This window comes from Abramis brama, assembly GCF_963993115.1.
Source record: "Abramis brama genome assembly, chromosome: 17".
NCBI classification, from domain to species: Eukaryota; Metazoa; Chordata; class Actinopteri; order Cypriniformes; family Leuciscidae; genus Abramis; species Abramis brama.
The window spans coordinates 2,910,458-2,938,041 of record NC_139979.1 but is presented as its reverse complement, the minus strand read 5'-3'; the positions used below and the strand labels follow the sequence as shown (position 1 = coordinate 2,938,041).

Genomic DNA, 27,584 nt, shown 5'->3' with positions numbered 1-27,584 from the left:
AGCCTACAGTATCATATGCACGCTGCTTGTGTGAATGCAGTCAGTTTTGACTGCAAAAGATGAGGTAATTTGACCGGATGTCGTGTATTTAACGCATTTTACCTGATAGAAATATATGCTCAGTTTTAATGTTATTTATAAGGTGGGGTAGAATTAAATGAATGTCAAAACTCAGTATTTTGTTCGCGTACCCCCTTCTGTCTACTCGCGTACCCCAGTTTGAGAACCACTGGTCTATGGTGTAGACATCCACGAGTCTGTGTTCGGCATAGAATCAAATGGTTATCAGTCTTCTGGAGGCAGAGGGTGATTTCCATGACAAAGACACAATGGTCTGGGGTTTCAGACGCCCCTGTTGGTCTGGCTGCGTGTGAAAGGCTGGGGTCTCTCGGACTGGCCCGTGTCTGCTGGAAGAGGCCCACCAGGTGAAAAAGGGGAACCAGATTCCTGACAGAACAGTGAGCGCACACTTTTAGCTGCCCCGCTTCTGAAAGTAGTTTTCTTATTTATGTGCAGTTGAACCTTACCAACCAGATCCGAGATGAAACGCGTTTAATCACTTTTAATTTTAATTGAATTTAATTTATTGCATAAAATACTAAAAAAGTATTTGTTAGAAAATAAGACTAATGCCCTATTCGCACTGGATTAGTATTATCTGGGGACCTCGTGTGATTTAGTAATCACCCCCCACATCTGAATTTCGTGTGGCGCATTCGCACGGGATCAGCGAATCCTGTGATTTTACTTGAATTTACTGACTTATCTCCCGGATTTGTTGTCGATAGGCTATTGCTTGGAAATGTCTTGTCGTTATTATAGGTCTAGCTGTATGATATATCATAAACAGAAGAATGTTCCTCACCGCATGCTGATATACATGTCATCCATCTCCATCTAATCACTCTTTTTCTTTTTTGCTCTTCTGATGGTTTTCAGATTTCTCTTTCTGCAAATTGTATAGTTGTGTGGTGTATAGCGATATGACCCAGCACCCAAAATACTATCAAAACACTCCAACGCAGCCTTTATTCTTCATGAAAGATGGATAAAAAAGCGCACAGGAAACAAAAACCTTGAAAAAATTATAAACGACTCTGCCAAATCACAGAGATGCTGATTCACATGGGATTAATATTATCACAGGACCTCGATGTGTGGCGAAATATGGCAGGTCATTAGCGGGGAGATTTTTACTTTACAAATTACAGACATGGCCAATTCGCACGGGATTAAGATCACAGACGACCTCCGCAATTATTACAAATGACTAGAGGTCACCACGTAATACTTATCCCGTGCGAATAGGGGTTACGGTACTTTATTTCTTTTATAATCAATATCAATATCAATTTTATGTAATTGAATAAAAACAATTTAGTATAGACCCCTTTTTTAGTTAGTAAACATGGTGAAGTTTTTTGTGGGCGGAGCTTAGGTGGAGGCAGAACGATTCCTCTTAACAACTAGCGTTAGAGAAGCGGCCAATGGTACTTTAGTTATTTTATGAATCAGTATCAATATAAATTTTAAGTAATTGAATAAAAACAATTGTTCAGTATACAGGACATTCACTATATACATTTAATTGATTGCATTACAATTTACTTAATTTATTCATTGTATGATTGAAACATTTGACTTTTCAAATCAAATGTTTTTGAGTTTCACCAAACTTGCTAAATTTATTTATTTAGGAGATCTAAATGTTAATGCATTTTTAATGATTGATGTTTGCGTTGGGTATATCAAGACGAAATGTACACGAATGTTTGCGGTCAGTGGGATTTATGAAAATAACGCTGAAATTATTGGATATAAAATTCATTAAAAAATTGTGAAATAACTGTTTTCTTTGTGAATATACTATAAAATGTAATTTATTCCTGTGATCAAAGCTGAATTTTCAGCATCATTACTCCAGTCTTCAGTGTCACATGATCCTTCAGAAATCATTCTAATATGATGATTTGCTGATTATTATCAGTGTTGAAAACAGTTGTGATGCTGCTTCATGTTTATGTAGAAACTGATACATTGTTTCAGTGTTCTTTGATGAATAGAAAGTTCAAAAGAACGATGTTTATTTGAAATAGAGATCTGACATTATAAATGTTTTTACTGTCACTTTTAACCAATTCAGTGCACCCTTCCTCAATAGAAGTATTAATATCTTTAAAAACTTTCTGACCTCAAACTTTTGAATGGTAGAGTACATGCGTATGTATTATATGCAACATAAAAGAAGATGAGTAATGGTTATTTTGTAGCAAACCTCTTCATGTTAGGTTTGTCATGAAGGGTTTGTACGTTATCACTAAAATCAATGAAGTTTTTCTCCTGGAAGCTGATGTTTGCACTCATTACACACACCATCTAATGATTCATTCTGACCCTCGCCAGCTTCTGTGAGCGAGTCTTGTTATTTTAAACGTGACCCTGCTCTCTTCAGCTCTGAAGACGGGCCTCTTGAGCAGCGGTTATGAGTCAAACCGGGATGAATCACTCTCAGCCCGACACGCGTTTAGCACAGACGCCTCTCAGAGGCCATTTGATGGGTAATGCCGGACTGAACCTTGGGTAAACTTCTGCTGTCTCGTTACCAGAATCTTGTTAGATGCTGCGGAAGCCAGACTGCTTGTGTTTTGACACACTGGGTTTTCATCTTAAAGGCGAAGCGTATAATGTCTGCTAGTGGCAGGGACGGCGCTAGGGCTGGGCTGAGGGGGCTTAAGCCCCGAATGTTTTTAGTAAAGCCCCGAATATTTTGTTACCTTGTCTTTCTCATAGAGCAAAACAATTAATCAGAAAAACAAATGTGAATAAGATTACAGCAGCCGCGATTACCTAATCATGAAAAGTGCATATTACAGTTTTATTTATATTTTTCCCTGTGCATTAAAGGTACTTACGCCGTGCTTTTGCAGCGTTGAGCATTGTAGCCAATCACAGACATGTCTGTTGAACGCATCGGCCAATCAGAGAGTCGCTGTGCTGAAGATGTGTTTTGCACGAGCTCACCGAGTTCTGCACTTTCGCAAACCTGTCATTATTATTGGCAATAAACTTAAGATGCAAATAAGAGATTCACCGCAATATATTTGATATTCTTGATGCTGCTCTGATGCGCTCCATTACGCACCGCTCTTTTTGTTGTTAGGAAGACTAAAAGTTCAGCGGTCTCGCTCATCAATGTCAAAATGATTAAAGAAATGAACGAATGCCTGGTAAAATGTAAGTAGATAAACATTTAATATTTGACTGTTTTACAATAGAAATGTTCAACTACCAACAGCATCCGGTGACGCAAATTACTCAACTTTTTTTATTTATTTATAAAATTTTGCCTTTTTGAATTGAAAATATGCTAATTTCCTTGATTCATTTAGAGAGAATGCATGCATAATTAAAAATAAAATATTATTTGCAAATGGTTACAATTATTTCACTAATACAATAAGCCTTTCTTTTTCTTTATTCCCTTAAAAATCGCTTTTTATAATTAATTAATTCCTTTAAATAAAAATACACCATTTGTTGAACCTGAACATGTTGGACCATTTAACCAAACATTCAGTGTTTTTGTATTTTTTCATTTTGTTTATAGCTATATTCATATGCTTTTATTATTATTTTTGAAATATTTTACTATTTTATTTGTGTATCGTTTTTTTATTCTCTCATTCATTTTAATGCGTTTTAAATAAATTTGTTCTTTTTATTTCTTGCCTCTTGTGATTTTATTTTTGGTCCCTTACGGTGAAATACATACAATTACTGTTGTGTGTGAAATATGACATATAAATAAACTTGTCTGCCTTTTAATTGAGTTTTCATTACTTTTCGACTGTTTGACCTTTCCCTCGCTTCACAATATATTATGTTTATGTTGTGGAATTTTTGGAGAATGTATTTGGAAATGCTTTTGGACATTGCTGATCAATGAAAATAACAGATTACATGCATGTATCAAAATGGATTGGTAAATGGACCATTTATGTGATATGCAAATCTATCATGCATATTCAACAGTCTGCCTATTAGTCTGTTTGTATCAAGGTTTTGATTTAGTATTGAGGAGTTCAAATTCAAATTATTGTTATTGTGCTAACCCGTCTTTGCACATTGAACCTGGCAAAGGGAGAAATCAGGTGCATGCATCACCTTTAACTTTATCTTTAAATGGATGACATCTAACCACTGCTCATGCAGGAGAGATGTATTTGAAACCGAAGTGTGTATGGCCGGATGTGTGGGCCATGAGGATCAGTTTACTACAGCTTGATGTCACTGCACAAAAGTGACTTGTGGGTCAGAAATCCCATTTCTGAGGATGGCAGCATTGATTCATTGTTTTTTTCCCCTTCCTCCACAAAGTTGCTGAACTCTGCAAGTGTGCCCTGGGCGTCTCGCAGTCAGGGAACCATTAACTGCAATCACTGTCAAACTCCATCATGAAGCTGGTATTACAGTTTCAGCATCTCTCTGTGGGCATCAGCCGGCTGTCGAGGGCAATGGCTTCTTCTTTGTCACTAGCAGACAGCCTTCAGAACTAGTCCCTTTCCCAATTTGTACTGAAATGGTGCCGGTGCTCAGCCAGGGGAACTGTGAAACTCACAAACGAACGTTTCCATTCACTCGAGAGCTGAGCGATGATGTAACTGGCTTGAACTGACTGTAGTCGGTCCATAAATCAACATAATTTATCTCTTACTCATTGTTTTGAGACCTTATTTTAACATAGAATGTGATTTGATTCAGCATCTTTTTGCCATTACAAGCTAGCTTTGAAAATATATTATTGTTGTTGATATTATTGTAATAATACAAATTGTCATTATTATTATTATTATTATTATTATTATTATTATTATTATTATTATTATTGTAATCAGTATTAAAATATTTGAATTGGTATTGTTTTTACTACTTCTATTTTTATAATTTTTTTAATATAATTTACTGAAAATATATAATAATAATAATAATAATAATAATAATAATAATAATTATAATTATTATTATTATTACTATTAGTATTGTTAAATGTATTTATTATTGAATTATTATTAAACTTATTATTATTTAAATATATAACAAATACAATTATTCAACTATTTAAATTTAATTTAAAAAGTCAATTCACACACATTTATATTATATTTACTAATTTATATTGAATATTTAAATATTTAGTATTTATTTATTGGTATCGGGTGATACAGCGTCCAGCAATCGGGGATCGGTGATCGGCCCCAAAAATCCTGATCGGAGCACCCCTATTTAATAATATCATTATTATTTAAAATGTATAATATTTTTTTATTACTATTAGTATTATTGTTACATTTATTTATTATTGAATTATTATTTAACTATTTAATTTAAAAAGTAAATTCACACACACATGCTATTTATATTATATTTAATAATATATATTGAATATTTAAGTATTTAGTATTTATTTATGATAATTTCTAATGATTTTATTAAAGACCAGTTGAAGTAGCAATGCAAACAAAAATAGAAACGGTGTGTCCATCAGCTGAACGTGTGTTGCATCAGACGCTTGAATTGTTGATGCATTTGTTCATTATATGATGGGTGGGATTTGGCTTTTTTGGATTTCTTTTGGATTTTTATTTTGCGTTGTTGTTTTGAAAGCTGTTCTTGATTGAGGACATATCCACCTCGCCTGGCCAGTTATGTTAAAGTCTTCTTAAATTCTGTCCTCCTCACTCCAGGAGCCGTTGGGGCCCAGTCCCTGTTCTCCGTGCCACGGAGGCCCGGCTATGGCACCATGGGGAAACCCATCAAGCTGCTGGCCAACTGCTTCCAGGTGGAGATCCCCAAGATGGACGTCTACCTGTATGAGGTGGACATCAAGCCTGAGAAGTGTCCACGCCGTGTGAACAGGTAGGATGTTTAAGGGATTACTCAAAGTTTATGACTGGCTCTTGTGGACGCCCTCCTGATGAGTGATGTTGTCTCTGCAGGGAGGTTGTGGACTCCATGGTGCAGCACTTTAAGGTCACCATCTTTGGGGATCGAAGGCCAGTTTATGATGGGAAGAAAAGTCTCTACACCGCCAACCCACTACCTGTGGCGCCAGCTGGGGTAAAGAAACACACGCTCTGTTCAAAAGCATAGTGAGCGACCCATTTAGGCATCATGGGTGCACTCTGTTTGGATGCACCAGTTATTCAATGACATGTTCTGTAGGAAATGTGCACATTAAAATCATCATGATATTCTAGGGCTGGATGATTAATCAAAATGAAACCGAAATCTTGATATGGCTTGGCTTAGGGTGATTATCCATCTCTGATCTAGTCAACCATCTTCCCAAACTTGTGATGAGAAGCACTTATCAACATAAGAGAAGCTTTAAAAGTTAGTTCACCCAAAAATGAAAATGATCCCAAGCCATCCTAGGTGTCGGGTCAGAGGTCACTTTTCCGCCAGATTTCGACTTGCGTACGGCCGTTACCGGAAGCCAGAGATTATAGTTTATAAAGTTATAAATATGGAGCTGTATGGATTACTTTTATGATGGATGGATGTGCTTTTTTGGGCTTCAAAATCTCAGGTACTATTCACTCCCATATTAAAGCTGGGAAGAGCCTGGATTTTTTTTTAATATAACTTTGATTGTGTTCGGCTGAAAGAAGAAACTCATATACACCTAGGATGGCTTGAGGGTGAGTAAATTATGGGATCATTTTCATTTTTGGGTGAACTATCCCTTTAAAGGGGTTTTCCATCAAAATAAAAATTTGATGGTTTAACGTTTGAAAATGAAGAAATTGCCATAAACAATTATCAAGCAATAAATATTAGTATTGTAATTTTACTGTTGTAATGTAAAATAAAATCATATTAGTTTTAATTTTTTTTGTTTTTACAGTGAAATTTTACTGTAATTTTATTTATACTACTACTACTGCTGATTATTATTATTATTTTATGGTCATATTTATATAGAATCACAAAATTTGGGCCAAATTGTGCACTCCTACTTTTATATATATATATATATATATATATATATATATATATATATATATATATATATATATATATATATATATATACAGTACCAGTCAAAAGTTTGGAAACACTACTATTTTTAATGCTTTTGCAAGAAGTCTCTTATGCTCATCAAGCCTGCAGTTAAAAACAACAAAAAAACAGTAATATTATGAAATATTATTACAATTTAAAATAATGGTTCTCTTTTTTAATATACTTTAAAATGTAATTTATTTTTGTGATGCAAAGCTGAATTTTCATCAGCAAGTACTCCAGTCTTTGGTGTCTTATGATCCTTCAGAAATCATTCTAATATGATGATTTGATGCTCAGTTATTATCAATGATGGAAACAGTTGTGCTGTTTAATATATTTTTTTGGAATACTTTTTTCAGGATTCATTGATGAGTAAAACATTAACAGCATTTATTCATAAAAACAGCATTTATTCAAAATAAAAACATTTCTAACAATATAAATCGTTACCATCACCTTTTATCAATTTAACGCATTCTTGTTGAATTAAAGTACTAATTTCTTTAAAAAAAAATAGTTATTGTTCCCAAACTTTTGAACGGTAGTGTATATTGTTACAAAAGATTTCTATTCTAAATAAATACAGTTCTTTTTAACTTTTTATTCATCAAATAATCCTGAAAAAAGTATCTCAGGTTATAAAAAAATATTAAGCAGCACAACTGTTTCCAACATTGATCATAAATCATCATATTAGAATGATTTCTGAAGGATCATAAGACACCAAAGACTGGAGTACTTGCTGATGAAAATTCAGCTTTGCATCACAAAAATAAATTACATTTTAAAGTATATTAAAAAAGAGAACCATTATTTTAAATTGTAATAATATTTCATAATATTACTGTTTTTTTTGTTTTTTTTTGTTTTTAACTGCAGGCTTGATGAGCATAAGAGACTTCTTTCAAAAGCATTAAAAATAGTAGTGTTTCCAAACTTTTGACTGGTACTGTATATATATATATATATATATATATATATATATATATATATAAAAAAAAAAGTGTTGTTGCATTACTACTTGTTATGTGTCCACAGGTGGATCTGGATGTCACGCTGCCAGGGGAAGGAGGCAAGGACCGACCCTTTAAAGTCAGTATTAAGTTTGTGTCCCTGGTGAGCTGGCACCTGTTGCACGAGGTACTCACTGGTCGCAGTATGTCAGAGCCCTTGGAGCTGGACAAGCCAATCAGCACCAACCCAGTTCACGCTGTGGATGTGGTTCTACGCCATCTACCCTCCATGAAGTGAGTGCACGTGCAGCCATATCTCAGAATGTCTCACACACAGATAAACATTAGCTGGTCGCCCTGACACGCCTACACACCTTATAGTTCATAAAATATATTTTATTGTTAAACTGTGACCCCGGAGCTATTTGAACACAGTTTGCATATGGCAATGCATTAGATATCAAAATATCAAGTTGCAAATAAGCAAGTGGATTCTGCAAACAAGAGATGCTTAAAATTGGTTGTGATCAAAGTGATAAAGGTTGTGATCGACTTTACGGTATCAAAAGTGACAATAAAGACATTTTACAGTGTTACAAAAGATTTATGTTTCAAAAAATGCTGTTTATTTGATCTTACTATTCATTCAAAAATTAAGCTGTACTGTTATCAACATCGATAATAAGAAGAAATGTTTCTCAAGCAGCAAATCATCATATTAGAATGATTTCAGAAGGATCATGTGACACTGAAGACTGGAGAAATGATGCGGATCACAGGAATAAACTACATTTCATGATATTACTGCATTTTTCCCAAGTTTATTTTTCTCATAAGATAGACCACTTTTGAACGGTAGTGTAATATCTAGTGAAACGGCTGGGTCTTCTTGATTTTATCTGTTGGTTGTTGATTACAAGGACTTGAACATATCACAGGAAAATCAAGTAATGACATTTTTATTAAAGATTAGTCACAAAAAAAAAAAATATATATATATATATATATATATATATACATACAGTACCAGTCAAAAGTTTGGAAACAGTACTATTTTTAATGTTTTTGAAAGAAGTCTCTTATGCTCATCAAGCCTGCAGTAAAAAAAAACAAAAAAAAAACAGTAATATTATGAAATATTATTACAATTTAAAATAATGGTTCTCTTTTTTAATATACTTTAAAATGCAATTTATTTTTGTGATGCAAAGCTGAATTTTCATCAGCAAGTACTCCAGTCTTTGGTGTCTTATGATCCTTCAGAAATCATTCTAATATGCTGATTTATGATCAATGTTGGAAACAGTTGTGCTGCTTAATATTTTTTTTATAACCTGAGATACTTTTTTCAGGATTATTTGATGAATAAAAAGTTAAAAAGAACTGTATTTATTTAGAATAGAAATCTTTTGTAACAATATACACTACCGTTCAAAAGTTTGGGAACAATAACTATTTTTTTTTAAAGAAATTAGTACTTTAATTCAACAAGGATGCATTAAATTGATAAAAGGTGATGGTAACGATTTATATTGTTAGAAATGTTTTTATTTTGAATAAATGCTGTTTTTATGAATAAATGCTGTTAATGTTTTACTCATAAATGAATCCTGAAAAAAGTATTCCAAAAAAATATATTAAACAGCAAAACTGTTTCCATCATTGATAATAACTGAGTATCAAATCATCATATTAGAATGATTTCTGAAGGATCATAAGACACCAAAGACTGGAGTACTTGCTGATGAAAATTCAGCTTTGCATCACAAAAATAAATTACATTTTAAAGTATATTAAAAAAGAGAACCATTATTTTAAATTGTTATAATATTTCATAATATTACTGTTTTTTTTAGTTTTTAGTTTTTTTAACTGCAGGCTTGATGAGCATAAGAGACTTCTTTCAAAAACATTAAAAATAGTACTGTTTCCAAACTTTTGACTGGTACTGTATATATATATATATATATAAATAAATCTTTCACAGTAACATTTAAGCATTAACTAAGAAAACAAATAGAGTCAGTTTTGATTTCATGCCGTCTTGAACGTTTTCTTCACTATAACTTTCTGAACTGCTGGGTTTAGTGTATACATGAAGTATATAACATTCTGTGATTGTTTCTCTCAGGTACACACCCGTGGGCCGCTCGTTCTTCTCTGCTCCGGAGGGTTACGACCATCCTCTGGGTGGAGGCAGGGAGGTGTGGTTCGGCTTCCACCAGTCTGTTCGGCCAGCCATGTGGAAGATGATGCTCAACATCGACGGTGTGCATCCTTTGAGTTTCCTGACGAGGCTTAGCATGTGTGTTAGCACAGAGTGTGGGAACTGTTCACACTGTTGCCCTGGGGATGAAAGATGGCGGGTGGGGGTTTGTTTGATTGAAGGGGGGCGTTAAATGAGTCCCTCTTTCTCTCTCTCTCCAAGTTCACCAGTTCTGTGTCTCTCCGTCTGCATGTTTTCCCGCTCTCTCAGTCTCCCATAAGTCAATTGCATGGCCTACTCCTCCCCCTCTCCACTAAAGGGCAGGGAAAAGTCTAACCGTCTGAAATCGTCTCTCCTTTCACTGGCTCATTGTAACGCTTATAATGGAGTGAATGGGCTCAGAAAGAGCGCGAAAGACCGGCTTTGAGTTCACTTTAACATTTGTGTTTGTTTTCTCACAGGACTAATAAAGAGCGACATCTTAACCGGATCAGATATTTTAGTACGCTTAAAGTTTAGTGAAGTCAAATTGGAAAAACCATATAGATAACCTATAGCTAAACACCCAATACAGGGCTTTACGCTTACTTTTTTCCCAGGGAGCACATGTGCTCCTAATTTTAACATTTTAGGCGTGTTTAAAGAACTTTAGGGGTGCAGTGAAATTTATTAAATCAAGGGATACGAGGAGATATTTACAAGTAAAATGATTTAATTTAAAGCATTGAATTAAATGCCAGGTACAATTTCTTATATAACCGAAATACGAATAATAACCAGAAAGAAAAAAAAATTACATTTGGAAATTTTAATTTTAAACAAGCTCATCATAAACCAGGACTTCTTATCTTGAAATGTCTTTACATCAAGTTGCTCAGTCAAAAAGAAGCGGTGGATAAAATATGCACTCTTGCAACCATCTGAAACATATTACAGTACAAACACCATAAAGTAAATATTGTCATAATTCATCAAGTAGATCATAAGCAGTCACTTGGCATAAAGCCCTGCAATAGCGATCACTGACAAAAAACAAGCCACTTCTCCTCTTTGTTACAACTTGATTTTCTAATATTTCCAGGGAAAAAGATTTTTATATATATATATATAATTTTCCCTCAATGCTTCTACATCACTGAACATTTGTATTTTTTTACTGCAGAGGATGGATTCCTCATGACCTCTTCTAAATGATGATTTGAACTGCGTTTTCATCAGTTTTCATCTCTTTTGTCTCGCAGTGTCAGCCACGGCTTTCTACAAAGCACAGCCAGTTATTCAGTTCATGTGTGAGGTACTGGACATCCACAACATCGATGAGCAGCCTCGCCCCCTCACAGACTCCCACAGAGTCAAATTCACCAAAGAAATCAAAGGTACGTGTTCCCCTGTGTGTTCCTGTGTGTTTGTGTGTAGGGGTTGGACAATGAAACTGAAACACCTGGTTTTAGTCCACAATAATTTATTAGTATGGTCTAGGGCCTCCTTTTGCGGCCAATGCAGCAGCAATTCGTCTTGGGAATGACAGATACAAGTCCTTCACAGTGGCCAGAGGGATTTTGAGCCATTTCTCTTTCAGAACAGTGGCCAGGTCACTATGTGATGATGCTGGAGGAAAACGTTTTCTGAATTGCTCCTCCAAAACATCCCAAAGTGGCTCAATAATGTTCAGATCTGGTGACTGTGCAGGCCATGGGAGATGTTTAACTTCACTTTCATGTTCATCAAACCATTCGGTCTCCAGTCTTGCGGTGTATTGGTGCATTATCATGCTGATACAGGGCACATGGTCCTCCAGAATGGTTCGGTAGTCCTTGGCAGTGACGCGTCTATCAAGCACAGTCAGGATTGTCATGATATTGCAGCTCAAACCATCAATGATCCTCCGCTGGCTTAACTCTGGGCAGCGACAGTCCGGGTGTTCAGCCTCTTTTGGGTTTCTCCACGCCGAAACTCACACGGATGTGGGAAAGACTCATCAGAAAATGATACGTGTTTCACATTGTCCACAGCCCAAGATTTGCACTGTTGGCACCAATGAAACCAGCATTTGGCATTGGCACGAATGACCAAGCGTTTGGCTATAGCAGCCCGACCGTGAACTCCTGACGAAGAGTTTTGGTGGAAACAGGAGAGTCGAGGTGTGCATCTAATTCTGCAGTGAGTTGGGCAGCTGTGGTTTTGTTTTTGATTACCTGGACATCTCTTTCAGACAGCTTCCTCTTCCGTCGACAGTTACTCCTGTTGGATGTGGTTCGTCTTGCACCATTACCCAGCATACCATAGCTCTCGATACACCACAAAGACTTGGTCACAGATGAGCAAGCGAGACGTGCACCAACAATTTGTCCTCTTTTGAACTCTCATATGTCTCCAATTATGTTGTGTGGATTGCAGTAGTTTATGTACAGCTGTGCTATTGCTCTGCTAATTCATCCTTCACACTCTCCTCTTACGATCAGGCCGCGCATATATAGGAGTGAAACCTCCAGCTTTTTCAGTTTCATTGTCCAACCCCCTGTATGTGCTTGTCTCTTTCTCATTGGTTGGTTTCTGTGCAGGTCTGAAAGTGGAGGTGACCCACTGCGGAACCATGCGGAGGAAGTACCGGGTCTGCAATGTGACCCGCCGCCCCGCCAGCCACCAAACGTTAGTCAAACCGCCGCCGGAACTGAAGCGTGTTATTGCGATACGTTTTAGGACAAAGAAATCTATCCATCTATTTATCTATTTATCCATCCATCTATTCACCTATCCATCCATCTGTTCACCTATCCATCCATTCATCCATCCATCCGTCTATACATCCATCCATCCATCCGTCTATTCATCCATCCATCCATCCGTCTATACATCCATCCATCCATCCATCCGTCTATACATCCATCCATCCATCTATTTATCCATCCATCTATTCACCTACTCATCCATCCATCCGTCTATACATCCATCCATCCATCCATCCGTCTATACATCCATCCATCCATCTATTTATCCATCCATCTATTCACCTATTCATCCATCCATCTGTCTATACATCCATCCGTCTGTTTATATATCTTCCATCCATTATATATCTTAATTTAATTATCTATTTTATTTATTTTAATAAATAAAATAAAATGAAGTTTTGTGCCATTAAAATGGTTTGAATTTTTTTCTTGACTATTACATTTTCCTCATAATTATTATTAAAGCATTTTGTTTTTACAGGTCCTTATATTTTAAATGATGATTCTTATTACTGTAATACTATTAAGTATTATAATAATTACAAGAAAAATAGTGTAGTATGTAAAACTGCATTGTCATGTATATTGCATTGTTGCCACACAACCTCATCACATTGCATGCAGGATATTTGCACACTTCACACATTATGCACTGCAGAAATAGTAAAAGTTGCATGTTGTTCCAAACATAGCCCAAATGTTTGGACTGAGGGAAGCAGTTTAGCTCTGGTTTTTGATGCCCTCTAGTGGTGGTGTGTTGTTTGATCAAGTTTCCTGATTTCTTCCAGGTTCCCTTTGCAGTTGGAGAATGGCCAAACTGTAGAACGAACAGTAGCTCAGTATTTCAGAGAAAAGTACAACCTGCAGCTCAAATACCCGCACCTGCCCTGTCTACAGGTGGGCCAGGAGCAGAAACACACCTACCTGCCCCTGGAGGTGAGTCCTGTCATCCTCACGCTGTGATGGACATAGACCACAGTCTCTGTTCTTATACGCTCTGCTGTTCTCGTAGGTGTGCAACATTGTAGCAGGGCAGCGGTGCATCAAGAAACTGACAGATAATCAAACCTCCACCATGATCAAAGCCACAGCGAGATCAGCACCAGACCGACAGGAGGAGATCAGCAGACTGGTGAGTGCCTTTAAAGTCATTATTTTAGTGTCATTGAGAGACTATATAGTTTTTAATATTTTGAAATAGTTTTTATATTTTCCTTTTTTTTTTTTTTTTTTTTTTTTTTTTTTTTTTTTAGTTAAAGTTTTAGTAAATTTGTTGTTTTTTGACTTTTTTTTTAAATGTCTATATAGTTTTTATTTTAGTTTTAGTTATCATAAAGTTAAAGGGTTCCTACACATTATGGAATTAGATTTTTAGTCATTTCCATTTAGTCAGATTTGCACTGTGCGAGTGTTTATAGACTAAAATACTGAATCATACTGAAAATAATGCTATATGGGTTAGGACTTTAATAATAATAAATTATTTTAGCAGTAAATTTTTAGTATAGCAAACATTAAAATGAAAATAATGAAAATAATATCTTCTAAATAATAATAAAAAAAAATGATCAAACACTATATAATTTTAAAATGTATAATATAAATTTTTAAATATTTTTTAAAAAGTGCATCAAACATAATCCTGTATTTTAACTTTATAGATTTAATAAAAAGCACTGAGCGTGTCTGGGTTTGGTGTAAATTGATTCGTATCAGCTACAGTACCTATATACATTCTGTAAATTATTTGGCAACATAATAGCATACATAGTCAGAATGTAACATGCATGTTAAGTTTCATTTTAAAACCATTTATCAAAAGTTAAATGCGTATGGTCTGAAAAATCCGCAGAGAAGTTTGGAAAAGTATGGAATTTTGAAATGGAAAACGTGTAGAGACCCTGAAGTTAAACTAAATGAAATGTTGAAATGTTGCCATGGCAACTAGCTGAAATAAAACAAGTTAAATTTGTCTCAAGTAGCAATTCTTTTTACAGTTTTAGGTAACTATAATAATCCAGATGTGCTCATAATTTGGTTGCATAATAATCCAGATGCACACTTCTGAGGATCACGTAAGATCTTCCAGCAGTGTATTAAAGCCGTGTCCGTGTGGTGGATCTGAATGAAGTCAGGTTGCTGTCTGCATTAATGGAGGTCAGCGAGTTCATAGCGAGCTGATTAGCTGTGTTCTGAACTCTTTACCTCAGTCCCTGCAGATTTACAGTCTGCCTGCTGCCGCTACCGTCGGGTTTGAGCTGCTAACGTGTAAATGAAGCACTGCTGCTCTTTATACCTTATTAAAATGACAGCCAATCAGGCGCTGAATCCGAGCAGCTGACTGCGTGTTGCCGTGGTTGATTTCTCATTTAGATCTCCAAACAAGAGCGGAGAGACCGCGTGGGTGGAATGCAACTGACGAGGCCAATGAAATGTCCCAAATGAAAAAGTCTAGCTTTGAGACAGCGCTAAAAATACCACGGTTGAGAGTATTTTCACACTCCGAAGTACAGCAGGATCTGAGCTGGGATTTATCAGCTCGTAGCAAGAAATGTTTCTGACAAACGCCCTGTGTGTTCAGTCAGTGAAAGGTTCTTCATTTCAAATCTAATATAATCTGAATTCTGGGTAATTTAAGATGCAGTTTTACCATTTATTCACACTAAATTGATACCATATCCAAATATATTATATACATATATATATATATATATATATATATATATATATATATATATACATACATACATACATACATACATACATACACACATATATATATATATATATATATATATATATATATATATATATATATACATATATATACATATATATACATATACATATACATATACATATACATATACATATATATATGTGTGTGTGTGTGTGTATATGTATGTGTATATATGATAAAACTAGTTATGTTTTAAAATTGATTGATTTTAGGACTAATAGACAGTAGGGCTGGGAATCACTGGGTACTTCACGATACGATACGCGATACATTGTTCACGATACCGATAATATCACGATATGGCGATACTGCGATAATCGATATATTATCAGTAATAACTCAAAATATATCATGTTTTAAGAAATAAAAAGATTTTTTTTTTTATTAGGAAAATGAATCTCCATTTATTTTTTTGGATGAAACAATAACAAAAACAACTTGTGTCTTATCAGTTGCAACAAAACAGTCACAGACACTATTTTTGTTTTGCTGCAGATTATTTTTTTCACTCGGGAGAAATCGAGTGGAATCGGTGATGCTCGCATGGTCACGGCTCGCAGCGTGTGAGAGGAATTACAAGCCGAGCCGAGCACGTTACGAGCACCTCCCGACCTCCCGATAATTTTTAAACGTTAAAAAAATTCGGGGAGTCGGCCCGATTTTCACCAGCTGTCCCCTATTGCCAAATCATACACAACCACGTCGATGGGGCCATACCTCAGTGGCAGCAACCATACAGCGTGCGCATACACTGTCACACACACACACACACACGCACACTTTTCTCTCTCTCTCTCTCTCTCTCTCTCTCTCTCTCTCTCTCTCTCTCTCTCTCTCTCTCTTTCTCTCTCTCTCACAAGTTTTTATGTTGAAAGGAATGGCTACTGTTCTCTGCTTTTCAACAAATCATTTGCACACACATTTATGTCATTTTTCTATCTGAAGCTTTGCCTGCATGCATGCAACATGACGGTCTCTGTGTTTATCGCGAAAGCCCACGTGATTGCTGCCGGCTCGGGATAAAATTCATGCAGGACAGTCGTGCCGTGTACCAGCTGCTTTGACGCGATTATCAGTTAAACTGACTCGCAACGTGTGCAATATCTCACGACCTCCCGAGTGTCTGAACTCGCACCGTATACGCCCGCCCTAACGGCTTTTAAGATCGATACTTGGCAAGAGCGCATCGAGAATCGATCGTGGGAGTAAATATCGCGAGATATCGCCATATCGATATTTTGGCGCACCCCTAATAGACAGTGATGTTTTAGTATTATTTATATATTATTATAGTACATTTTAAATTAGCTTTTATTTGTATATTTTCAGTTTTAGTAAGTTTTTGCCTGTGTCATTTTTATTAGTTTTTGTATTTCTGTTAAGCTTGAATTTATTTTTATTTTTAAGTTTTTGCAATTTTAGTAACTTATTTTATTTTAGTAAGTTGCCAAGGCAGCATTTTCAAAGTTTAAGTTTTTAAAGTAATATTTGTATCTTATTTTATTTCTGCTTTAAAAACAATTAGCAAATTTTTTATTTAACAATAACAACCTTGCTAATCGTGCTAAATATAAACCTAATTATTTGGTGCCTGTTAAGGTAAATCTGTTTTACTGTTGTTATAACTTTCGTAACTAATTGTTACTAATTGGATGTAAGAAATGTAAGAATTGCGTAATATTGGCACTAGCATTATTGTACTGGAGAACGGCTGTAACATTACAGGCAACATAAAACATATTTTACTTCCATAATTTCATGCATTTCTAAGTGAAGTTGTTTTATTTAGATGCATTAAAACTAACCGAATGCATCACATATTTAAAACAAAGTATTTGAGAGCAAATTAAATATTAACTACAGAAAAAAAATAATTTTAATTTATTTTTCAGGCCTTAATGATCTTTATCTGTGTGTTTCCAGGTGCGCAGTGCTAACTATGAGGCAGACCCTTTTGTTCAGGAGTTTCAGTTCAAGGTGCGAGACGAGATGGCCCATGTGACGGGGCGCGTGTTGCCTGCGCCCATGCTGCAGTACGGGGGCAGGGTGAGCACAGAGCACTTTATGGTACCCTTCTTTTCAATCACCCACATCTCTCTGTGTCTGTCTGTCTGAATGAGTGAATAGCCTCTCCTGGAGGAACTAACAGCTCCTAATCACTGATGCTGTGATGTGTGAAGTGTGCAATAACTCCTAAAGTAAACAAGCTTGCTGTGATTTTTCTTGTTGTTTTAGATAAATGAGTGAACGAAAGAATGTTTATTGATGTCTTTGAGTCAGTTCAGTTTGGCTGTCTATATAGTCTGAGAATGAATTATGGTTTTGTGTGATTTTTGTACAATTACATGCTTTTTTTAAGATGACAGGAGATCGGAGGCAATGGTAACTTATGATGTAAAAGTGGTTGGAGGCATTTTTAACACTTTTATGTAACTTTTACATTTATGCATTTGGCAGAAAGTTACTTGCATTGCATTGAACGTTACTTTAGACGGCAGAAGAAGAAAAAATACTGGACATCCCAAAAAACAAACAAAAATAACCTTGACTTTTTTTTTTTTTTTAGTCTGAAATTATGGCTAATTAATAAACCTAAGGTCGAATCACAATTATTTTATTATTTATATATTATAATTTTTTTGTAAAATAAGTGACCGTTTTCTAAGTTACAAATATATTTGATCAGAATTACAATTATATAATGTTTAGGGGCTTCAATGGGGCTTTTCACACTGTGCTTAACTCAGGGTTATCATCGTTCTAAACCCAGATTTTAAGGATAAACTTGATAGTACAGTCGGCAATATATAATATCAGTATGCGCAACGCTAAAGCCTTTATGTGAACATATCATGTTCTGCGTTTGCCCAATCAGCGACAAGGACTTAAACCCAGGGTTTAGAAATGTGCAGTGTGAAAAGTCATCTCATAAATACTCAGGATTAATTGTCAACACCAGGTGAATTATGAGCAATATGAAACGTGAAGCAAGATAACTCATTAACCCAGATTCCGTTAACCCGGGGTTTAGAATGACCCAGGGTTAACTAGCTTAAGTGTGAAAGTGACCCCTAATGATTCTGTAGGAACAGATTTCTAGAAATCTGTGTGTGCAGTTAATGAATTTGACTACAAACTGCAATACTGATTGACTGAAACTTACAATATTCATATTTACAGATTTTTTTTATTTAAAGAAAATGTATATAAATCTAGTGATCATGTGCTCAATATGTGTCATCTTACTAGCTTTACTAGCATGATTGAATAATTTTGTTTATGTGTTATAATTGCCTCCGTTCTTCCCTATGTGCAGGCCTGTTTTGTGAAATGTACTTGTAAAGTTAACTTTTAATTGTATTTTTCCTCCAGTTCAGTCTAGTAATGATTTATTCATGTGTTCCAGTCATGTTCAGTTCCAGTATCAGTGGTATATCTGTGTGCCCTGTGTTTTTGCTCACACACGTCTTGTGCAGCAGATCAACCTTGAGCTGTCGTTGCAGAATCGCACTGTGGCCACACCCAGTCATGGAGTTTGGGACATGAGAGGGAAACAGTTTCACACCGGGGTGGAGATCAAGATGTGGGCCATCGCCTGCTTCGCCACGCAGAGACAGTGCAGAGAAGAGATTCTCAAGTAAGACCCCACGCCATACTGACTTAAAGGCACAATATGTAACTTTTTTGCTTTAAAAATAGCAAAAATCACTATATCTATGTTATATATATATTTTTAGTTGTTTACTTACATTATCCCGACTGTTTCCAACAACTTTCAAACCAGGAGAAATTTTAATTTAATTCGAAGACACGGCACGTTTCTTTATTTCCGTTTTGTCGCAGTCAATGGCGTCATACCCGCGTTGTCCCTGGTTTCCGCTCGTGCTGCCATAGCAACCAGAGCTATGAACCAGAGCCCTCTGATAGTAACCAAGACGACAGACGTGGACCACTGTAGTTCGCAATGTCTATCTGCACGCTGTTGTTGTTTCGTTCAAACATTATGGACCATGGCAAGCAGACTTTGGATAAAAAAGGAGAACTAAAACGAGAATCAATATCAGCGCGGTGTTTTCGAGATGCCGAGAGCTCCCATAGACAGTATATAAACGAGAGCTCCACGTCCGAGACTTCGACCGCTCCTACATGTACTTTATTAAACAGGTGAGCACATTTACATAAAACTAATCAATGTTATATAGTTCAACAATGATAAAATGTCAGAATATGATCTGTATGTTATTCTAATGTTGATCTAGTTTACTGCTAGTCTCATACAGACAAACTAACACATACATTTCAACACATTCAAATGCAGTTTAGTGTGCTAGTGTAATGTTAGACCAAGTGAAACAGCGCTGCGTTACCTCACAAGTTTAATTTGTCTAATAAACTGACCTGTGAGTAGTGATTCTGCGTGTAGTTCGGTAGAATGAAATGTCCATATTCCTTTTATATCCGCGGGACTCGCGTCGCTTGTGGAGCTGATAGCTGTCTCTTAGCAATCCCGAACTGCTTCATATTACAGTCATGATAAAAACATTGATGTATTCAGTCACCCATAAACATTATTAGATCGGTCGGCTTGACGTTGACGACAAGATCCATAATTCTTAGCAAGTGTTGCGTCATCAAACTACGCCTTTGTTATTGTAAATAGGTTAGCGACCCCTAGTGGAGAAAAAATTCCATACTGTACGTTTAAAAGTGCATTCCTTTTCATCAACCGAAGGGCTTTGTGATTTGTGGGAAGGGAAACTATTAAGAATTTTCTGATAAATATTGTGATTGCAATGCGATAAAAAAATGGCCAATATGTTGTGATTATATATCAACATGGCTATAAAATTATAATTATTATTGTTCATAATCCAATGAATAGTCAGATAATTGTTTTACAGATGATTGTAAAATAATAATAAAAATAATTTTAATAATAATGCAATAATTCTTGTTATTGTTAATAATTATAATACTTCTAATAATAATTCTTATCTATTATTATTATTATAATTATCCATAAATAAAATGTAAAAAATTCTTAAATAAAAACTAAATAAGAAATATTTCTATTGTAATTGCTAATTGCGATTTGTCTGATAAAAATTGCAATTTAAAAAGTGATTTTAAAAACAGATTTCAGGCTTGCTGTTTGTTTTTGGGGCTGCACATTTTGCCAAAATTATGTGATTATACATCAATATAAATTAAGAAGTAGTAATAATAATAATAATACAATTATTATTATTAAATAAAATTATTAGCATTTCTAAATAAAAGCAAAATAAGAAATATTACAATTGTAATATTTCACTGTAAAATAAGAAAGTCAAGTATTTAAGAAAAACAACAATAATTTTTCGGTTTTATTTCTTTTAATCGTGCAGTATGTACTTTCCATACTTCGAAGTGTCTGAATTATGTTTGTCCCCACAGGGGTTTCACCGACCAACTGCGTAAGATCTCAAAGGATGCTGGGATGCCCATCCAGGGTCAGCCGTGTTTCTGTAAGTACGCACAGGGAGCCGACAGCGTGGAGCCCATGTTCCGGCACCTGAAGAACACCTACTCTGGACTGCAGCTCATCATCGTCATCCTGCCGGGAAAGACACCCGTCTACGGTAAGAGCGTCTCACGCAGTGCCGAACCTCCCGCCAAATGCCTTCAGACTAACCAACTCACGCTTGATCTGTGCAGCGGAAGTGAAGCGTGTTGGAGACACTCTTCTAGGAATGGCCACTCAGTGTGTGCAGGTGAAGAACGTGGTGAAGACCTCGCCTCAGACGCTCTCCAACCTCTGCCTCAAAATCAACGTCAAACTCGGCGGCATCAACAACATCCTGGTCCCGCATCAACGGTGTGTAAACATCTTCCCCGGCCATATTTTGATTAACAGAACATAATCGGCTCTGCTCATTGGCTGTTTTTAAACAGGCTGCTAATTATTCCTAAATGTTTTTGTCAGCCTTTGACATAAAATCAAAGATGATGGTTAATGGTCACATGACATGCAAGTGAACAGATACATATTTATTATTAATTTTTTAACAAGTGTTTTATTTTGAATTTTTTTTTTTTTTTAGGATTTCTGTATCTTGGCAAAAAAAAGTGCAACTATTTTGTTAGATATTTCATAACATATAATAACAAAAACAATACATTTTTATTATTATTATATAGTAGTTTTATATGTAATTATATGAAATGAAGACAGAAATATAGGCTATTACTGTTGCAAATATTTTGTCAGATATTTTTTAACATATAACAACAATAATAATAATACATGTATTACTATTATAACTTTATTATTATTATTATTATATAGTAGTTGTATCTTTAATTATAAAAAAATAAATAAAACAGAAATAAAGGCTATTACTTTATTTATATAATATATATACACTCTAAAAGTTACTATACTAATATTTATCTTACATTTTTACCTTCCAAATGTTCAAACCCTCTAGCTTTTATTTTGGTGGAATACTGGTTTACTTTTACATTCCATTTAATTAACTATTTGCTTGTCATCAAATCAAATCAAGAAACCACAATTTATTGACTATATTACATTTCATTTTATTTATATAGCACAAATAAACACAACAGAAGTTGACCACTGTGCTTTACAAGGTAAAAGTCCAGGAAACATGAAAGAAGGAGCAAAATAAACCATTAACACACCATAATTGAGATTTAGTGAAATGCCCGGTCAAAAAGATAAAACTTTAGCTTAAATTTAAACTCATGTAAAGAGGACAGGGATCTCAAGGATAAGGGGAGGCTATTCCTCCGCCTAGGACCGACAGCTGATTTATAGACACTATCAAATGCAGTATTCATGCTTACGGCCGGTTTCTGATGGTGTTCAATATGGTGGACTCGTTAACATTTATGTGTGCTGTTTCTCAGGCCTTCGGTGTTCCAGCAGCCAGTCATCTTTCTGGGGGCGGATGTCACACATCCACCAGCAGGAGATGGGAAGAAACCATCCATTGCAGCAGTCAGTATAGCTTAAGGCTGGATGATGTAACACATATATTAAATATACTATAAAACTGAGCAACATAATCACTATAAAATGTACTTTGCTGTAGGTTGTGGGCAGTATGGACGCTCATCCCAGCAGGTATTGTGCCACAGTGCGTGTCCAGAGACCCAGACAGGAGGTGATTCAGGACTTGGCCTCTATGGTGCGAGAGCTACTCATTCAGTTCTACAAGTCCACTCGCTACAAACCCACCAGAATCATCTTCTACAGGGACGGCGTATCCGAGGGCCAGTTTAGACAGGTGTGGATTCATTTGTCTTGCTGACATATTGGTCTATTACTAGTTTCATGTTCGTTTGAAAATGTGTTTTTTCTGCTCGCAGGTGTTGTACTACGAGCTGCTGGCCATCCGAGAGGCCTGTATCAGTCTGGAGAAGGAGTACCAGCCCGGCATCACGTATATAGTGGTGCAGAAACGGCACCACACGCGCCTCTTCTGTGCCGATCGCAACGAGAGGGTGAGACTGAGCAATCTCTGGCTGTCCACTTCATTAAACAGCAGGTTGTTCTTGCACTGAACACACATGGTGAATTGCAGCCTGGGACAGCGACAGTGGCCAACACACAGGACATATATTTACTAGTGTTATTTTAGTATTTTATATATATATATATATATATATACACACATTTAAATACATTTTAAAAGCTTGAGGGTTTGAACTCTTGAAAGTTAAGAATTTAGGATATAAATATTATTGTAACGTAGTGTAAAACATTTTTATATATACATTTCCAACAGTAATAGCCTATATTTCGGTTATTTTAATTTGTTATAATTAGAGAACACTACAATATAAAAATAATAATAATGTGTAAATTGTTATTGTGTATATACTATGTGTGTTATTATACTATTTATTAATAGTTTGAATTAGCTTTTATTTTTTTTCAGTTTTCATTTTTGTTTATGTGCTTTTTTAAATGTATTTTTATTTTTGTATTGAGATTATTAGTTTTTAAAAAAAATATTTTTTCATTTTAATTTCAGTTAAAGTCTATTTTACTAATTAATTTTGTTGTGTTTTTGTCATACATCATGTCTATATAGTTATTGTAAATTTTTGTTTTAGTTATTTTAGTACAAGTTAAACTATAAAATAAAAATGAGAAATATTGCCTCATCAACTAGCTAAAATAAAACAAAACAAGTTTAAGTATTTTAATATTTTTTAAGTAACGGAAATGTTTTTATATTTTAGATTTAGTTAAATATAATAACCATTGTTTTTTATTTAGCTAAAAGTTTTTTTTTTTTTTTTTTTTGTGATAGTTTTTTAAGTTTAGTACTTAAACTTATTTAAAAAAATTGTACTTTAACTTAAAATTTGAATAAAAAATTTAGCATTAGCAACTAAGTGAAAAAAAAAAAAAAATTCAGCTTTATTTTTAATTAACAAATTTTAGTTTTAGTCAACGATATCAATAACAAGAATGCTTGCTTTAACACAAGTAGACCAAGAACAGAGCGTCTCAAAATGCTTTAAAAAAAAAACATTTTTAAAATGTTTATTTTGATACACTATTAAAACAATGCTTTTATCGGTAAGTTGATTTATCTGTCGAGTATGAGTTAATAACTATATTCAAGTCAACAGAAAACCTGTGAGTTTATTAAGAGCTCTGGAATGATTACCATCTGGTAAATTGTCTTCAGGGGCGATTATGAGACGAACCTGAAGGCTGCACATGTTGTGTTTTTTAATGACTCTGTGTATTTCCCGCACAGGTGGGTCGCAGCGGAAACATTCCTGCTGGTACGACAGTAGACACGGATATCACGCACCCCTACGAGTTTGACTTTTACCTCTGCAGTCATGCTGGAATACAGGTACAGACACACACACTCTCACAGCCTGAAATGCCACCGCCCCCTGTCTTTAAGCTGCCCTCTGGTCTAGTGTTGCGTATTAAATGGCTCCTTGTTTACTTGACAAATGATTTTGCACGCAGATTTTGGATTTATCAGGTCAAAGAACTGTTACGTAATCCAGAACACGCATCCAGTCTGTATATAAAAAGGCTGAATGTCACACAATTATCACAAAAAAAGTCACTCTAAATTGTCAGGGCTGTTGCACTAGGATGTTTTAAAGACATCATCAAACTACAGGATTGTATAAGATGTTTTTGAAGGCATTCGGCACGAGTTTGACTCTTCTTCCTCTCGTCTCAGGGCACTAGCCGACCCTCCCACTACCATGTCCTGTGGGACGACAACTGCTTCACTGCTGATGAGTTCCAGCTGCTCACTTACCAGTTGTGCCACACGTACGTGCGCTGTACCCGCTCCGTCTCCATCCCTGCGCCAGCCTACTACGCCCACCTGGTGGCCTTCCGTGCCCGCTACCACTTGGTGGACAAAGAACACGACAGGTGTGTGTGTGTGCCAGTGTTTCAGCATTGCACTGTTACTGGGGATATAGCAGAAACATTATGCATTGTATTGTGAATTTTCAGTATATTGCTCCAGTCCCACCAGGATTTGTTTTATTTTTTTGCGATCAAAATAACTGATTTTATGGCTGTAATTTCCAAACATTTGTGATGTTTATATATATATATATATATATATATATATATATATATATATATATATATATATATATATATATATGATGTTAGATGTACAGTTGGCAACAAAACAAGAAAATGCAGAAAGCTTTTTTATTTTTGTGCTATCCAAGTAGGAAACACTACAGAAACCGAATAATTAAATGTAAAAAAAAAAAACGCTGAATATTCTTCTTTGTACGAATTAAATATATTCAGTAAAGAGCAGTGAGAGATTTTCTCTTACAGTTGCACAACATTAATTTGAGTAAAATTAACTGTTGCCATGTAATTAAATCAAATGTAGCATTGAATGTAGTTAAATGTAGCACTTTAGTGTGTGATGGGTGTTTTTTTTTTGGTATTAATATGGCCCCTGTAATTAGCATTGTAGTCGGGCATTGAGAGACATTTGCTGTCTTTCAGTAAAGCAGTGACTATTATCTCACATTTAGTGTCTGTTTTTTCATTATTAGAGTTTGTGGCCTTTTTTTTTATTGCATTTTTGTCTAGTAAAATTAAAAAGCCATTTTTGATTGTAATACATTTTACTTTTGTTTTCACCCTAAATTGCAACAGTGTTTCTGCGGGTCTTAAAAACGTCTTAATTCGCCGTTACACAAATTAAGGCCTTAAAAAAAGTCATGGCATTAAATGTTGCATGTATTTTTTTGTCCTTTTACCCAATGCAAAGGTATAAAATATCCATACATTTACTTGAGATGCAAATGTAAAATTCATTTTGATCGATTTTACAGGGAAAAAAAACGTCATTTTGTATCTCATTTTGAATTTTTAAACTCTGAAGTGTTGCTAATACAACTCATTATGTTTCTCCTTAGACGTTTACATTTAGAGACATGTTGTGTTTCCCTTAAAGTGTCATATTTACCTTCTTAAAACCTGCAGAAACCCCTTGCAAACAATGCAGGATTGAATGAATTTTGTTCATTATGTGTTGTGTTCTGCGAACTGCCTTCTGTAACACAGTCTCCCTCTTTTGATTTCCAGTGCCGAGGGAAGCCACGTCTCCGGGCAGAGCAACGGCCGGGATCCCCAAGCGCTGGCCAAAGCTGTGCAGATTCACCACGACACCCTGAGGACCATGTACTTTGCCTAAGCCAGCTCACACCAAGCCCACGTTTGACTAGTCATGCACACAAACCCGACAACCACATACACACGCAGTCACACCTCCCAAAAGCCTGTGCGTCCCGAAGGGTCGATCTCTGTGGTGATGGAAGCACGGCTCACCCCGACACTGTGCAGCAGGATGAGGAAAGCCTGCTTTAATTCCACACGTGGACCTCTGCACTATTATGCAATATTAAACCAGCCAACTGAGGCCGTTCTGTCATATCCCCTCCAAACCCTCGAGAACAACCAAAAGGGAAGCCCGTTTATATCCCCGCTCCTCCTCCTGTCTGTAGACGTACCGTTTAATTACTTTCCCTGCCCGTCACGCCTTGTACCTCAACGTTTTCTAACAGCACTTTTCCCCCTATTGTCCTCCCCCTTCCCCCCCAAAAATGAGATTAGAAAGGAAGCTGATGGAAAGACTGAGTTGGGAAGAAAGAAAGTTTTGGGGATAGAGGCGTCACACGCTCTTACTAGCAATTTTTCTCAATGTACTTTTCTCCCGCTCTCAATTATTTTTGTAGCCAATGGTGACTTAACTACGTGTTAAAGTGTCAGTCGTGAAGAACCAATCGTGCGTTAGCGTTTTAAAACAGAAAAAGAAGCTTTTATTGTTAGAAAAGTGCCATTGCCGAGCGTAAAGTCCTTTATGACGTACCCCGCCGGGGGGGGCAGAAAACTGACCGTTGATTTTAAAGCAAATGTTCCCGTTTTACGCTCAGTAATATCTACCTGGCCTGTGAGCTTTCATGTACTACAATGCAAAGTGATCATGTTTTGATATGTTTTTTTTTTTTTTTACGCCTAAATTCCCTCCAATATTTATTTGTCTCGATCAATCGCAGCTCCTCGCAGATTTGTCTTGTTCACTTCCCTTCTGCACTTTGTCTCAATTTAAAATGCATAGTCCGTGTTATGTGACAGATCATAGTTTAGTGCAATAATTCATTTGCGGGATGAGAATACCTCCTGTGCAAAGACTCCGTAGAGGTGAAAAAGGGCAGCATGTGATGAGCATTGCGCTTGGTTTTTAAGGTGGAGATGTGCATGTTTGGCACTTTTATAGTTCAATTTTCTGAAAGCGGAGGCGATGATTGACCACAGTGTGTTAACAAGTGCCTGCTAGAAACGCTTGATGTTG

The 27,584-nt window shown here is 35.8% G+C and overlaps 1 protein-coding gene across 2 annotated transcripts in view; it reads left to right on the top strand.

Moving 5' to 3' along the window:
* ago3a (argonaute RISC catalytic component 3a) overlaps positions 1-27,032 on the top strand; it is a 41,222-nt gene extending 14,190 nt beyond the window's left edge. Inside the window, exons 2-19 of one of the 2 annotated variants that reach the window (XM_084088969.1) lie at positions 5,745-5,916; positions 5,997-6,117; positions 8,107-8,315; positions 10,153-10,289; positions 11,469-11,603; positions 12,789-12,876; positions 13,748-13,895; positions 13,972-14,091; positions 17,623-17,745; positions 19,203-19,336; positions 21,136-21,320; positions 21,397-21,556; positions 22,615-22,705; positions 22,800-22,994; positions 23,077-23,211; positions 24,483-24,584; positions 24,930-25,129; positions 26,318-27,032. In XM_084088969.1, the coding sequence (XP_083945095.1) occupies positions 5,745-5,916; positions 5,997-6,117; positions 8,107-8,315; positions 10,153-10,289; positions 11,469-11,603; positions 12,789-12,876; positions 13,748-13,895; positions 13,972-14,091; positions 17,623-17,745; positions 19,203-19,336; positions 21,136-21,320; positions 21,397-21,556; positions 22,615-22,705; positions 22,800-22,994; positions 23,077-23,211; positions 24,483-24,584; positions 24,930-25,129; positions 26,318-26,426 (2,564 nt within the window). In that variant the 3' untranslated portion in view covers positions 26,427-27,032. Of the gene's footprint in view, positions 1-5,744; positions 5,917-5,996; positions 6,118-8,106; positions 8,316-10,152; positions 10,290-11,468; positions 11,604-12,788; positions 12,877-13,747; positions 13,896-13,971; positions 14,092-17,622; positions 17,767-19,202; positions 19,337-21,135; positions 21,321-21,396; positions 21,557-22,614; positions 22,706-22,799; positions 22,995-23,076; positions 23,212-24,482; positions 24,585-24,929; positions 25,130-26,317 lie in introns of both variants that reach the window. The other variant, XM_084088968.1, reaches the window with a different exon arrangement.
* Positions 27,033-27,584: the final 552 nt, after the last annotated feature.